The sequence below is a fragment of the Alosa pseudoharengus genome, unplaced genomic scaffold, assembly GCF_046254945.1.
Source record: "Alosa pseudoharengus isolate Yale_2024_CS ecotype anadromous, Long Island Sound unplaced genomic scaffold, YU_APseudo_1.1 YU_APseudo_1.1_scf_15, whole genome shotgun sequence".
Lineage (NCBI taxonomy): Eukaryota > Metazoa > Chordata > Actinopteri > Clupeiformes > Clupeidae > Alosa > Alosa pseudoharengus.
In genome coordinates this window covers 35,755,217-35,771,805 of record NW_027468620.1, presented here as the reverse complement: position 1 = coordinate 35,771,805, position 16,589 = coordinate 35,755,217, and the positions used below count along the sequence as shown (strand labels likewise).

At 43.5% G+C, this 16,589-nt stretch overlaps 1 protein-coding gene across 1 annotated transcript in view; it reads right to left on the bottom strand.

Moving 5' to 3' along the window:
- Positions 1–16,589, bottom strand: part of shtn1 (shootin 1) — a 63,309-nt gene that overhangs the window by 41,080 nt on the left and 5,640 nt on the right. Inside the window, exon 4 of the mRNA XM_076286315.1 lies at positions 10,502–10,596. Within this exon, the coding sequence (XP_076142430.1) occupies positions 10,502–10,596 (95 nt within the window). The remainder of the gene's footprint in view (positions 1–10,501; positions 10,597–16,589) is intronic.

Below are 16,589 nucleotides of genomic sequence, written 5' to 3'. Positions count from 1 at the left end.
TCATAGCGCCAAGACGCGGACATCATCTTTCCATCACACCCACCAAAATATTTTGGAGCAATTTACATGCAAATTGGCCATGAACCAATATTATAATTTCACTACATAACTTCACGTCTTGAACGGAGGTAAAAAATGTTTTAACATTTTCATGTGTAATTATTCAAACGAGGCGGCAGGAAGGACAGCGCTGGGCTAATTCTGTTGAATTCGGTGTGAAGGAGCTGGTGCAGATTTGCCGCCACAGGATGGGTCTGGCTAACACACACACATGCACGCACACACACACGCACGCACGCACGCACGCACGCACAAGGGGATGCAGGGAGAGACATGAGGCCACAGGATGGGTCTGGCTAACACACACACGCACGCACGCACGCACGCACGCACGCACAAGGGGATGCAGGGAGAGACATGAGGCCACAGGATGGGTCTGGCTAACACACTATAACACACACACACTCACACACACACGCACACACACACACTTTGACAACAACTACATGGAGAACACTTTCAGAAATGCTGACAGCTGGTCAGGTTTATTTGTTGATTTTCAGTGTACTGTTTGTTGCTGTTATTGTTGTCTTTATAGGTAGTAAACCATGTTGACGCTGTTTAGTGTAACTGCTCCTCTCTACACCACCCTTACAAAAAATAACTGCACTAATTCAAGTGTCAAACCTTGGAGGAATTTTTGAAGTTCATATGCAGGAAATGCAATATTTTAGACAAATATAAAAACTGCATAGCTCTACATAGTAAGCCACTTGTCTGTAGAAATGCAATATTTTGGACAAATATAAACTGCATAGCTCTACATCAGGGGTAGGCAAACTTTTGGCTCAAGGGCCACATTGGGTTTTGAAAATTGGCCGGCGGGCCGCACAACAACCCCCCCCCCCCCCCCCCCCCCCACACACACACACACACACATAAAAAAATATATTTTTTATAGCCTATAATTTAGTATGAAAAGTATTTCTTTTAAAATATGAATTGCTTAAAAATACTGCTAATTTTATGCTGTTTAACAAATGTATAAATTGTGCACTGTCACTTTAAGACAGTCGCTTTAATTCACGTTTATTTCTCAATGATCTTCTGCCTGCTCCGCTATGGCTAGTGCTGTACCTACGGCTGGGCCCTCTCACAGTTTTTAAATGGTCAGTAGTGGGAACTACTGTTGCCTTCATGATTTCCTTTTAAAAGTTTATTATAAGAAGGAGATATCAATTATCAACAATGACAAGCCAGCTGGACATGATGTTATCTCTATTTAACATGATGTTTTGATATTGACATTGTAAACGTTCTCTAAGGAGAGTGAAAAGCAGGGCCCGCGGGCCGCAGTTTGCCCACCCCTGCTCTACATAGTAAGCCACTTGTCTGTAGAAATGCAATATTTTGTCCCAGAAGTGCAGTATTTTTTGTAAGGACAGGTAGCCCTCCACCTCACCATCACATGGCTGTGCTTGCTGCACACACACACAGCTGTACTTGCTGCGTCAAGTACATTAGATAAATCTGCTGTCTTTTAATTAATAACAACCCAAGTAAACACACCCACAGTAAACACACACACACACACACACACAACCACGTTAATTTGACACAATATCAGTACCTACAGGTCTAGTGGAGTTGGGCTGCTTAACTGAAATTCTGAGCTGGAGGGGGAATACTTAAGAGATTCCTGGTCTGGAAATTCTGCTGTTGCAGTTGTAGCTAATAAAGCTATATGAGAAGTCATGGCCTCCAGCAATGGTATCCAATCAGCACTTTAAAAACATCTTCTTTCATCGGGTGGCCTTGAAGCTAGCCCAGACCCATACAGCAGCAGAAGTTAGTGTGTGTGTGTGTGTGTGTGTGTGTTTGTGGATGTGTGTGCGTGTGTGTGTGTGTGTGTGAGAGAGAGAGAGAGAGAGAGAGAGAGAGAGAGAGAGAGAGAGAGAGAGACTGACAGAATGTCTGAGTTTGAGTTTGTCTTTGTGAGGACCTGTAGGTTGGTTGATCACTCAAAGTCCTACAACAGTGATTTATGATATTACTACTATGCCTCATAGATAGATAGATAGATAGATACTTTATTGATCCCCAGGGGAAATTCAAGATGTCCTCTGAGTTAATCACATTACTATGCCTCATGTCATTACTATGCCTCATGTCCTCTGAGTTAATCACATTACTATGCCTCATGTCATTACTATGCCTCATGTCCTCTGAGTTAATCACATTACTATGCCTCATGTCCTCTGAGTTAATCACATTACTATGCCTCATGTCCTCTGAGTTAATCACATTACTATGCCTCATGTCCTCTGAGTTAATCACATTACTATGCCTCATGTCATTACTATGCCTCATGTCATTACTATGCCTCTTGTCCTCTGAGTACAAGGAAGTAAATCCAACTGTCTCTATATACCCTGTACTCTATTTCCTGTTTTTTCAACCACTGCAGTGTGTGGCGAAAAATTATCCAATTTCACTTCATTAGTGCAAAAAAAAATGAATTTTAAGTTGCATTAAAGAATTGATAATCATATGCTCTCATATGTTTGCGCTGTTAGTGATAAGCAGTCAATGTAATTAAATGCTCGCCTTTGCCTGTGAGCGGTAGTAGGTTGAGCAAGTAATAGCCTAATAAGACTAGCCAACTGCTGACAGACAGAAATACCCAGCTCAAACACCATGGGACTAGCTGTTTAGCCTGCATGAGTAACGTGACAGACAGAAATACCCAGCTCAAACACCATGGGGCTAGCAGTTTAGCCTGCATGAGTAACGTTACACCATGGGGCTAGCTGTTTAGCCTGTATACTGTATATCTATGGCTATTCTAAATGCAAAAATGCATCAGGGAGTTATGACAAAACTGTAACTAACAAACTAGATCCTAATAGAAAGCTGTTAGCTTCCCTAAGCTACAGGTAGGCTTATAAGGTAGGCCTATTTCCAACATAAATTGTCAATAGGCTATGCTGGCGACACAAATAAAATCTCCTTAGGAAACCAATGGCTTACGCCTTACAGTATCAAGCGGACTTAAACTGCCATATCGTGGCGAAAAGTTGTAATAAAATTCACGCAGCTCCATGAGTCAAGGAAAGCGCGAATGAAGTAGCCACTTCTAAATGGGACCCACTACACAGTAGCTTAAGGTGTGTTGCTAAAGCAGCCATAATGAAATGAAGGTGTCATTGTTTGGATACTTCACACACACGTGCTTTTTAATTTCACAGACTACAACTACCAAGCTGGAATCAAAGCACATCGATTCCCCTCTCACACCCTGCACGCACTTAAAACAAAATAAACAGGCGTCTCAGTCTCACGCATGTATAGGCAAAACTGTATCAGACCGGTGTAACGTTGGTAAATCTTCCATTGCACAGAATGATTTTTGTAGCACGTGCAACAAATGACAGTCGAAAGATACAATTACAGTGCTGCTATCAATTTGCTTGGTATAACCGCATTTATAGTTTTCTACAAATGCAATCAATCAAATTGGCCTCCATCACTCAACCAACGCTAACGGTAACATTACCTAGGTAGGTCCTTATTGATATTATAAGATTAACGTACCTGCAGTAAAAACCAAGCATGTCCGATAAACATCCTCAGATTTATTTCGGCTTCAAGAAGAAATGGGAAATACATTTCATGTGAACATCATCCTATCCTTATTAGACGTTCTCTGCGGTAAACTACAGTCCTTGTAGGAAGCGTCCATTGTTTTTCCAACCCACTTTTAACTTCCAACAAAATTACGTCTCACTGCAACGATGCGCCATCTAGTGGACAAACAACTACTTATCGCTAATACTGAAAATGCAGCCATGATGATGATGATGAATATTTATTTTGGCTTTCTTTTAATCCTACTGAATTTGTAATTATGTATCGGCCGTTCTAATACCAATAGTATGTGGGTGCCTGTGTGTGTGTGCATGTGTATAGGTGTGCACCGCCATCTACAGGCCAATGAGTGTACAGTCACTAAATGTACACATAACCTAATTTTTTTTAGACCCCCCCATGGATGAAATTCCCCCAGAGAATGCCAGGTCAATCATACACATAAAATTTGGTGCAGTTCTGAACATCTTAACTGAAGATAGGGGCGATTAAAGCAGAAAAATACTGCATTTTCATTTTTTACCGGGGGGGTGCAAATCACAAATAAGTGATTATGGGCCAGATTGATGTGGGCCCTTGAGACCAACATACCATAAAAGATTCTTCATCCTCAGTGCCACGGTTCAGGTACTTATTTAGGAAAAACTGCTTTTTTTGCGGTTCGGGGGGCCCAGCACGGGGGGGAGTGGCCCCCGGGGACGAAAATAAATTTTTCCGTAAAAGTCTAGTGGGGCTACATACCCACCAAATTTCATGTGCCCCGGTGGTTCGGTGTCCCAGGTATCGTTGACCAAAAATTCAGGAAGTAGATGACGGGGGGGGAAAAAAAACTAAAAAAAAAACTTATCCCTATATGACCGCTTCGCTAGCTCAACTAAATTAAGCTTGCATTAGTTATGCTCTAATACATCTAGTTATAAACCTAACATAATACAAATTCAACTGTATTTTGGGCAATAAAGTGATAATGTCATGGTAATATTGTCATAGTGTAGTCGAATTGTTTTGATCAAAACCATTAAATAATATCATTTAGATGACTTTATTTCATTTAGATGACTTTCATTTTCCAAATTCATAGGGTCATATTGCAGTCAGAGGACATATTCAACTGTAGTGAGACCACATAGTCACAGAGCCCTGCCCCTCAGAAAGTGTGCCAATCCATGCCATACACACAGAGAGACATAGGTATCCTTCACATATCCCCCTGACAGCCTTTCCCTACCCTGTAAAGCCATGCCTCATCCATATTTGGGGTCACACACACAAGGGTCAACCTAACATAGGGGTCTCTGGTGTGGGTCATACTACAGGCTCACACTGGGCATGCCTTGGATGGCTCCACAGCAAGCCAGCCCACTTCTTACACCATTTATAGTGAGAGGAGATAAGGGTCACCCCATTTGCCCTTGAACTTTGGGCCTCTGAAGTGTTAAAGCTGTAGCTAAAGACACAGGATGGGTGACTGCAGCCTCTATCTGCTACACATATCAATGTTTTTCTCCTCATTGCTGGATTATAGCTAATCCTGACAGTTCTTTGGTGGAAGAGCCAACAATGTGCTTTTATCTTTCCCAAAATCCCAAACAAAAATGGTGAAAACAGCATGTCTAGTTGACTGTGTAGTGAACAATGACACAAAATACATCTTTACCGCTCCAGTCACTATACTGTCTGAACCTCATTCCATAGAAAATTTGCAAATTGTTAAAATTTACAATATCCTAAAAGACTTCAAAATGTCTGAAATTACAAATAAAAGTGTAAATAATGTTTTTTTTACTTCAAAATATTGTCAAAAGTTGTATATATTCCCAGAGTATCCTAGTGCAATGCAATCCTATTGTAATCCTATGATACCATTCATTTGAATGGACACAAAAAGGTCCGTATTTGCATACTGTTGCCATATGGCAACAATTATATTTTGCCAATTTACAAAAAACTCATTATATATAAACTTGTTTTAATGATACATTGTTCATGTTTACATAGTCCAGATAGTGTTTTAATTTTTTTTCCAAAGAAATTATGCATAAAGTTTGAATTTTGACCATCCACAGGTAGCGGACAGGTAGTGGTGGTCACAGAGGTACTTCTCTGTAGAAATAGGAAGTACTAACAATATATCCTCATCATGTGACCTAACACTTATTTTTTTATACCAAAACTAAAATCCCCTTTTTCACATATGAATAGTAAAATATAGGTTTTGTGTTACTGCCAATTAGAAACACTAAGATAAATTAATTGTTGCCATATGACAACAACATGCAATAGAGGGATCTCAAAGGTCCACGAACAGCATGTCCGAACACAAGCTCTGCTGGACTAAAACCTAAACTCTCCTGCACGACTTCGCGCACAGCAAAAAGAGCGAGCGGTACACCCTCATCCCAATCTCGTTCGAATTCAAGGCAAAAACTCTTTAGTATGGATTTTAGAGTTTGGTGAAATCTCTCGAGGGCACCTTGAGTTTGCGGATGGTAAGAGCTAGATGTGACATGTTTAACAGCGAGCTGACGCATTGCTTGCCCAAACGCACGGGACATAAAATTCGTACCTTGATCTGTTTGCACGGTCTTCGGGAGGCCAAACAAAGAAAAGAAAACCATCAGGGCCTTTATAATTACAGGAGCAGTGATCTTACGAAGCGGGATCGCCTCTGGAAATCGTGTCAAGCTGCACATAATTGTGAGTAAATACTGATGTCCAGATTTAGTTCGAGGCAGAGGGCCAACACAATCCAATATCACATGTTCGAACGGCTCAGTGGTAACAGGAATAGGCTGTGGAATCACCTGATTCGGTTTACCTGTGATCTGACATTAATGGCACGTACGACAGTATTTAACTACATCTCGTTTTATTCCTGGCCAGAAAAAATGGCGCAAAATTCAATCTGTAGTTTTATTCACGCCAAGATCACCAGCAAAGTGATGGTCATGAGCCAGACTCAAGACTTCATCACGACAAGAGACAGGGACAGCTATTTGAAATATTACTCGCCACTCATCTTGAGCAGAGGCCGTAAGAGGCCTCCACTTACGCATCAAGACCCCATCTCGTAGAAAATAACCATGAGGCGTATGCTCAATGTCTTTGTCGGACACGGCCTCCGTAAACAACGCAGCAAGAGAAGGGTCGTTTTTCTGTTCCTGAATAAGTTTCTCGCGGCTTAGTGACAATTTAGGAACGTTCGGAGAAATCGACTGTGGAGCAGAATTTAAAGAAATATCACTATCGTGACAGAGTGGAGATTGCGCAATAAAAGTATCACTGAGATCAAACTCATCTTGTTGTTCCTTAATTTGAGTCTCTTTTGCACTTTGTCCCATAGCACGAGTAACTACGCTAGATGAAAATGTTCCAGGGAATTGCGTAGATAGGTCATCAGAACACATTGAACGCGGAGTGCCATGAGACACAATAGGGCCAGGTAAGACTTTTCCACCGGCTAAATCATTCCCAAGTAGCATTGATATGCCTTTAACAGGGAGAGAAGGGCGTACACCCACTAAAACATCGCCAGCAGTCAGAAAACAAATTAATCTTATGCAACGGGACATTAACAAACCCCATTTCAAAACCACGCACTAAAACGCTATCACCAGTAAAAGACTGATCATTAAATTGTAACACGTCTTGTAAAACAAAGCTCTGAGATGCACCAGTGTCGCGCAGGATTTTAATTGGAACGCGCTAACTTCGCGCTACCGCTCCTTCAATTTAAACTGAGTGTTAGTCAACATCTCACGGGCCAACCTACCCGCCTTGTAAAGGCGTCTTCTAAAACCATTTACATAATCACACAAGGCTTTTGGTGGCTCCTTTAGGACGGCCAAAGGCCCACGTACAGAGTGGCCGAAGACTAGATCATTAGGGCTGAACCCTGTACTTTCTTGAACCACCTCCCTAGAGGCAAGCAACAGCCATGGCAAGCCTTCCTCCCAGTCACGTCCCAACTCCATACAGTAAGCACGGAGAAGTGACTTCAGTGTCTGGTGGAAACGTTCAAGAGCACCTTGGCTCTGAGGGTGGTAAGCTAAGGCTTTGTTGTGTTTAATGTGAAGCTGGCGTAAAACCTGAGCAAAGACACGAGACATAAAATTGGAGCCTTGGTCAGTCTGGACAACCTTTGGAATACCAAATATAGAAAAAAACTGAGAAAGAACCCTCACAATGGACCTGGTTGTAATAGAGCGTAGTGGGTAGGCAGCAGGATAACGGGTTACCTGACACATAATGGTCAGCAAATACCTAGACCCACCTTTAGCAACAGGCAACAGCCCTACACAGTCCAACTGTAAATGCTCAAAAGGACCAGCCACAACAGGTATTGGATGCAAAGGTGCAGGCTTTATAACCTGATTGGGCTTTCCAGTCATCTGGCATATGTGGCAGGTTTTAATATAGGCCGCAACATCTTTCTTTAATTTAGGCCAATAGAAATGACGCATAATGCGATCATATGTCTTTCTCACCCCCAAATGCCCCAACATGTCGTGAGCAGTCTTCAGCACCAGCTGTCGGATAGTGGTAGGCACAACAACCTGAAACCATGGTTCCCCCAGTGAAATGTTAGTTGAGGGTGTCCATAGAATAGAGACCAGACACGGTGATGCAGAACAGGAGAAATAGATGCATTGCAGGACGTAACAACGGCATCATCATATTAAATAGGTAGTCCCATTTCTGTATAATAGCCTGTAATAATAATATGTTTATGTTACGTGAAAAGCCTACCATTTTTTCTGTGAGGCCTGGTCGCAATAGTCTATCAACATGGGTGCGACATATTCCTATTTCGCCCAGGGCGCAGGATTGCCTTCCGCCGGCCCTGACACACACACACACACACACACACACACTCACAGGATCTGTTTCCCATGGAAAGATTTTCCCAGGGAGCCACAGATAGAATAAGAGCTAAAAGAGAGAAGACCAAAGAGGAAGAGGCCAAGAGGGGGAGGATGAGTCCTCATGAGTACCGACTTACTGTTAATGTGTGTCTGTGTGTGTGTGTTTTAATGTGTCTGTGTGTGTGTGTGTGTGTGTGTGTGATGAGTCCTCACGAGTACGGACTTACCGTTAATGTGTGTGTGTGTGTTTGTTTTAATGTGTCTGTGTGTGTGTGTGTGTGTGTGTTTTAATGTGTCTGTGTGTGTGTGTGTGTGTTATATTGTGTCTGTGTGTGTGTGTGTGTGTGTGTTAAGGTGTCTGTGTGTGTGCGTGCGAGTGTGTGTCTGTGTGTGTGTGTATATGAGTCGTTACGAGAGCCATCCAGTGTGTATTCATCTAGATAAGCTTTCTTTTTTAAATAAAAAATCCATGAGTTTAAATTTGACGAAACTTTACTTAACCTATTTTGTAGCCGACCTGAGGTCAACTTTCCTTGTGTGACAAGAACATTTGTCTGATTGGAAAAGTTTTCAGCGGAGGCTGTATTTAACGTGCCTGCACACACGCACGCACACACACACACACACACACACAAAAGTTTTCAGCGGAGGCTGTATTTAACGTGCCTGGGTAAAGGAATGGGCAGACAGGCTGTAGACAGACAGGTCACTTGGTCATAGTCATCTCTCCATTCTGCAGAATAGCAATTTAATTCAGGGTCAACGTGAGTGGGAGGGGAAGCCATGCAAACAAATAGGCAGAGATCACTGCTCATCCCAGCACAAGGCAGAGGAAGCCTGAAACCACACACGCACGCACACACGCACGCACGCACGCACACACACACACACACACATGAGAATCACATACATCACAGCCATGTCACACTAATGCACACCAATGAAATAGACACACTATGGAAACACACACACAGACACAGACACAGACACACAAACACTACACACAACAACTACCTGGCAAAAGGTTCCCTCTCCACTGTAAAAATTTGGGTCAGGGGCAATACAACACATTTGGGAAAGGAAACATATTTTCCCTTCAAATTTCAATTATGGTGTGTTTTTATGACATTACAATGGGAGAAAGGATGAGAGGAGATAAAGAGAAGAGGAGAGAGAGAGAGAGAGAGAGAGAGAGAGAGGAGAGATATGAGAGGAGAGAGGAAAGGAGAGAGAGAAGAGAGAGGAGAGGAGAGAGAGACAGAGAGGAGAGGAGAGGAGAGAGAGAGATGAGAGGGAGGAAAGGAGAGAGAGAGGAGAGAGGAGAGGAGAGAGAGACAGAGAGGAGAGGAGAGGAGAGAGAGGAGAGGAGAGGAGGGGAGAGAGAGGAGAGGAGAGGAGAGGAGAGAGAGGAGAGGAGAGGAGAGGAGAGAGAGGAGAGGAGAGGAGGGGAGAGAGAGGAGAGGAGAGGAGAGGAGAGGAGGGGAGAGAGAGGAGAGGAGAGGAGAGGAGAGAGAGGAGAGGAGAGGAGAGAGAGGAGAGGAGAGGAGGGGAGAGAGAGGAGAGGAGAGGAGAGAGAGGAGAGGAGAGGAGAGGAGAGAGGAGAGGAGAGAGAGGAGAGGAGAGGAGAGGAGAGAGAGGAGAGGAGAGGAGAGGAGAGGAGAGGAGAGGAGAGGAGGGGAGAGAGAGGAGAGGAGAGGAGGGGAGAGAGAGGAGAGGAGAGGAAAAGAGTGGTGGGGAGAGGAGGGCAGAGAGAGGAAAAGAGTGGAGGAGAGAAGAGAAAAGAGGACATGAAAAGACAGGAGGAGAGGAATTTGTCAACTCTAAGCTTGTGGTGCAGAAAGCTGTGGTCATTCAGTTAGCTTGTGGTGCAGAAAGCTGTGGCCATTCAGTTAGCTTGTGGTGCAGAAAGCTGTGGTCATTCAGTTAGCTTATGGTGCAGAAAGCTGTGGTCATTCAGTTAGTTAACAAAAGGCCTCTGTTTTCCTTACCTTGGTAGCGAGAGCTTCCACACTCTCCCTACAGGTCTTCTCAATCTCCAGGTTCTCCTGGATGTTCTTCACCTCCTTGATCACCCGATGAGACACTGTGTACACACACACATACACACACACACACACACACACACACACACACACACACACACACACACACACACACACACACACCCATAGATTATAGTATCTATCCATACTATTGTAGCATTCTACTGTAGTACAGTTTTCTAAGGACATTGTATTGGCCTTCCAAAGTTTCTTAAAATCCAAACTAAGGCTGTGGAACAAGTGAACAGGTGGTTCCGTTTTTATGCACTTCCGACACTTTCCTTATAAATATATATCCATGTATTGGTACAAAAGATGAGCAAAAATGACTAATTCCATAATTCCAGCATTGTTGTAAGACAAACGAAAGTTAACTTGTACAATCCACATACGATCGAAAGTGGTCAAAAAACAGTCACCCGAAGCAACATGTGTATGTTCCATTCCAAGTTGTGGGTTCAATTCTCGGCTTCCGCCGTTGTGCCCTTGAGCAAGGCACTTAACCCCAAGTTGTGGGTTCAATTCTCGGCTTCCGCCGTTGTGCCCTTGAGCAAGGCACTTAACCCCAAGTTGTGGGTTCAATTCCCGGCTTCCGCCGTTGTGCCCTTGAGCAAGGCACTTAACCCCAAGTTGCTCCGGGGACAATGTAGTCCCTTGTGATGTAGGTGACATATGTAAGTCACTTTGGAGAACGGTGTCTGCTGAATGAGCACATGTAAATGTGTCTGTGCTTAGGACATTTGAAAGGTAGGGAGGGACCAGAATGTGGAGAGATTTGTGGAAACGCAGAATGATTTTGTATTGGATGCGGTAGGCTGAGCACCATAGCAGCAGAGTTTTGAATATATTGTAAATTGTTTATTCTTCTTGATGATATGCCAAAGAGCAGGGCGACCTCGCAATTTTGTCCAAACACTGCAACTTTTTTGCAAATTTGACCAATCATCATGGTTTCCCCGTGAAATTTCACCTACCAAAACAGCCCCTCGCACAGAATATTGACTCAGATGTCACACTCACTTCTGCAGACACCAGAGACTGCCCTATAACTTGTTCACTCCTCTGCAGTTTTGATGACAATAAATAGAAGCCGGCTAACGTTAATGATCTGCTTTACTTGCATCTGTCATCTCAACCTAGTGTTGCTAACCTGCCTAAGCTATGAAAGTAAGTTAATTAAGGCCTACTTGGTTTACTGACATTTGAGTAGGCTACAATATGCAACCCAATGGCAAACATTTACACCTGGAGATGTCCTTTTAGCTCATGTCATGTTTGCTAGCTTGTGGGCTCAGTTTGTGTAGTGCAGTGCTACCAAAATCATAGAAATTAATAACATTGTAAGACATTTACCTCTTCTATGATCCAAGAATGATTTCCTACAAGTTTTTTTTCAACATTTATTTTAACCAATGACATAGAAAACATCCCGAATTCTATCCACATATCGTAATGCACTATGCAAAAAGTTATTTCCAGTCGTAGATGAACACAGTGAGATGCAAGCATTCCAATCCACTTAGATATGTTATTACGCTACTGTCACGTCCTTAAAGTGGCAGGCAGTCAATTAGACTTACACACTACCAATGTAATAACATTAAAGAAAAGTGTAGTCTAATAGTTTAAATCAATATGAAATTACTAGATACTTAGTTGGCTATTAGTAATTATGCAAGTCACAGAATATGAATTAAAAGATATGAACTTAATATGAATTACAACATATATGAATGTATTGAAACATATGACATTATGCCATCTCTTTAGGGGGCTGTCTTTTTTGGACAGTTCTACGAAAGGTTATACTGCTTTGTGAATTACCCCAGTCAAAGTATTTACACAAATAAAGTAGGCCTACTTTGATTTTCTGTAACCCTTACTATTTACCTTTACTTATCCTTTTTAATAAGCATCAAGATGATCCGTGTAATTTTGGTCTTACTAACCTTAATTACCCTCAATTAAAAAATAATAAAAAAAAAAAAAATCGCAACTATTTTTGCAATTTTCACTTCCTCTCGCAATTTCTTCGCAACAAACAGCTAAAAACACTGCAACTTCCATCGCAATTTTTTAGAAAAGTTGTCGCGAAATCAGGCATTTTAGATCGCAACAATCTCAAAAAATCCTCGCGAAATCCTGGAGGGACTGATAAACTCTATTTTTGAAATTTCAGAGGTGGATTAACTGTGTTTAATTGCGTTTAGCCTCCACTACATCCCTGACCAGAACCCGAGAACCCAAGCTTAATACAGGTATGTGTACAAATCCGCTTGGGGTCAAAAGTGTTCTCCTCCTTTAACACTGCCAGTTGCGCTCACTAAGCAATGTCTGGACAACCTATAATTGTTGAATGTTTTGTCATTCATTTTCATTCTGAAATACAAAGTGTTTTTACTGAATCTTTCATTTGTATTTAGTAGAGTGTGACGCCTGGCTCTCCTGATGGGTGTGTTAATTATGTGGCTATCTTTCCACGCCAGCCCTTTGTGGGGTCTGCCATCTTGGCTGTGTTTAAAAACTTATCCTCTCAAAGATTAATGAATAGCCAAGGCAGCCATGATCAATTCGTTGATTCCTTAAATGCATCCAAAAACCCACTGATAAAGTTCAAGTCTTAAGAGTTTAACAAGTTATGGGCACTTGAGGCAAACAAATTGTGGGAGAAACAGATTGGGAGAGATGCACTTAACGGCGAGGAAATCGTCACTGACATTTATTTTTGTCCGTAATCATTTGGCGCGTGAGGAACAGAGAGGACTCTCGCTGCCACTTAACTAATTAGACATTGTGGCCAGGGAGCAAAAACAGGAATTAGACGCATCGAGCACTGCCCATTTCCTTTCTCTCTGGCGTCTAATTAGCACCGCGCTCCGCTCCGCTCCGCTGCTCAGCGCCTCGCTGGAGAAGCGCTGCCACCAAACGTGCGGCGGGCGGCTGGTGCTGGCGGTTAGTCATTAGGGAGCACTTAGGCACGAGCGGCCGGCGCGATGCAGTGTGGTGCAGCTCTCTCCACAAGAGCTTCCCAGGGCCCACCGCCCTGACAGCCACACAGACAGACGCAGCCTGCCCTGAACTAAATGACATGTTAATTGTAATTATGGGGAGCCATAGTAAATAAACTGACTGGCGGGGGAGTGAGTGTGTGTGTGTGTGCGGGGGGTGTTGATAAGGGATGTGACACATCAAAAGTGGCAGTCTTAATTGTAGCCCCCCCGCCCCCACCAACATCCACTTCCTTTCCCCCAACCATACACCTTCTTCTAACCCCCTCCCCCCCCCCCCCCCCCACACACACACACACACACATAAACAACCTCACCCCCCCCCATACACACACACACACATAAACAACCTCACCCCCCCCACACACACACATAAACAACCTCACCCCCCCCCCCCCCACACACACACACACATAAACAACTTCACCCCCCCACACACACACATAAACAACTTCACCCCCCCCCCACACACACACACACAGATAAACAACCTCAACCAACCCCCCCAACAGTCTCTTCTGTTTATCTTACTCTCTCTGCTCTCTCTATCATCTTCTCTCTTCCTTTCTTTCCTTTTGTCCCTCATCCTCTCTCTCTCTCTCTATCCTCTCTCTATCATCTTTTCTCTCTCTCCCTCATCTTCTCTCTCTTTCTCTCCCTCATCTTCTCTCTCTCTCTCTCCCTGTCTCTCTCTATCATCTTCTCTCTCTCCCTGTCTCTCTCTCTATCATCTCTCTCTATCATCTTCTCTCTCTCCCTCTCTCCCTCTCTCTATCATCTTTTCTCTCTCTCCCTCATCTTCTCTCTCTCTCTCCATCATCCTCGCTCTCTCTCTCTCCTCTTTCACTGCCACTTATCTCTTTTTTGTTCCTCCATGTCTGCTCAAACCCCTCTCTGTCTCTTTCTCTATCCCTCCATCCTTCTATCTTGTGTGTGTGTGTGTGTGTGTGCGTGCGTGTGTGTGGTGTGTGTGTGTGTGCGTGTGCGTGTGTGTGTGTGTGGTGTGCGTGTGTGTGCGTGTGTGTGTGTGGTGTGCGTGTGTGGTATGTGTGCGTGTGTGGTATGTGTGGTGTCCGTGTGTGGTATGTGTGGTATGTGTGTGTGTGTGTGTGTGTGTGTGTGTGTTTGTGTGTATGTGTGGTTTGCGTGTGTGGTTTGCGTGTGTGTGTGTGTGTGGTGTGCGTGTGTGTGTGTGTGCGTGTGTGGTGTGCGTGGTGTGCGTGTGTGTGTGTGTGCGTGTGTGGTATGTGTGTGTGTGTGGTGTGCGTGTGTGCGTGTGTGGTGTGTGTGTGTGCGGTGTGCATGTGTGTGTGTGTGCGCATGGTGTGTGTGGTATGTGTGTGTGTGGTGTGCGCGTGTGTGTGTGTGGTGTGCGTGTGTGTGCGTGTGTGTGGTGTGCATGTGTGTGTGTGTGTGTGTGGAGGATAGAGGTGTAAGGCCATCGTTCATGATGAACTAAACAAAGCTGTGTGTGGGTCCACTGCTAGCCCTTGACGAGCGTGTATGTGGTGTGTGTGTGTGTGATGAGCAGGCCATAAGCCTGTGTGTGGGTCCACGGCGTGTGTGTGTGTGTGTGTGTGTGTGACGAGCAGGCCATATGCCTGTGGCCATTGTTGCTATGCCTGTGGCACAAAGCTGGTTTTGTCTTCAGCCTTGCCACTGCCAGCTGCAGCTCTGATTATCAGGAGAGGTCTCCCTACTTTTTCTTTTTCCTGCTCATCCTCTCTCTCTCTCTCTCTCTCTCTCTCTCTCTCTCTCCACTTTCCGTGTCCTTTTTACCCCCTTGCCATGTTTGGGTTCTGAATAGAGGCTATAAAATCACCAAATAGACCCTAAAACCCAGCTGCTTTGCTCCACTCTGACGCTGCGCTTCCACTGAAAGGCTAGTCACTTACAATACGTATTTATGGCTAAAGAATGTACACAGGTCCTTAAAGAGGCCAAGTTAAAACACACACACAAACACACACACGCACACACACAAATCCGCATCATCACATGACCTTATGCAAAAACCTTACCTAACCTGTTCCGCTAAACAAAAAACACCCATTACAACGCTGCTCTTGTGCCTCAAACAAGAAGTGAGGGATATCTGACTCACAATAGATAGAATGTGAAAAAGATACATTACATAAATAAACAAACAAATAAACAAGCAGCCATATGAATAAACAGACAGGTGAGTGGTGGAAGCAGCAAGCATCTATCTATAAAGCAAGAAGTGTCTGTGTATCTGTGTGTTTGTGTGTCTGTGGCGATTTTGAAGATTTTTGAATGCATATTTCAAAATATGCTTATTTACGTAGGACATTTATTGCTGCACTGCACTGTTTCCAAGGGGACCAGTTTCAGTGGAGCTCCACCCCATGGATCGTGTACTGACAGGTCTCACTTTGATGATAGTCAGTCGCAATTTGAATGTAGTGAGTATGTAGTGAGCACTCAAAATAAAAGTATGTGCAATAAACTGACGCTTCGAATAGCCCAGGCTACTTTGGACTTCAGACTTTGACTAAACAAATGACAATTCTGACTGCAAGGTCCCAAATTGAAACGAGCGATAGGCTAATGCCACATAGCCAACGTTAGACAAAGTTGCAGACTGAGCGACGTCACTTATCACGCCATCAAACACGGGTAGTGAGCACTCAAAAAAAAGTGTGTGCAATAAACTGACGCTTCGAATAGCATTAGGAAGTTATTCAGTAAGCTATACACACTTAACTCAAAACAGTTGTTAGGCTTATGTCATTCTGATCTGTAGAAATGTCACATGCAGCCATGCCTACATTTATTACACATTAGAGGCCACATATTTTATACATTAATTATAGGCTAATATATTATAATATTCAGTATTCATTATTGAATGCTTAGCTGGAATGTTGTTTCCCTATCATCCTATTTTTAAAGCAGGTATACCTGTGGGCATGTCATTGAGCTACGGGTTTTCTTCAGGAATGGCATGTTTGAACGGGCACTGCACTAGTGATAATAAAGACAGTGTGTGTGTGTGTGTGTGT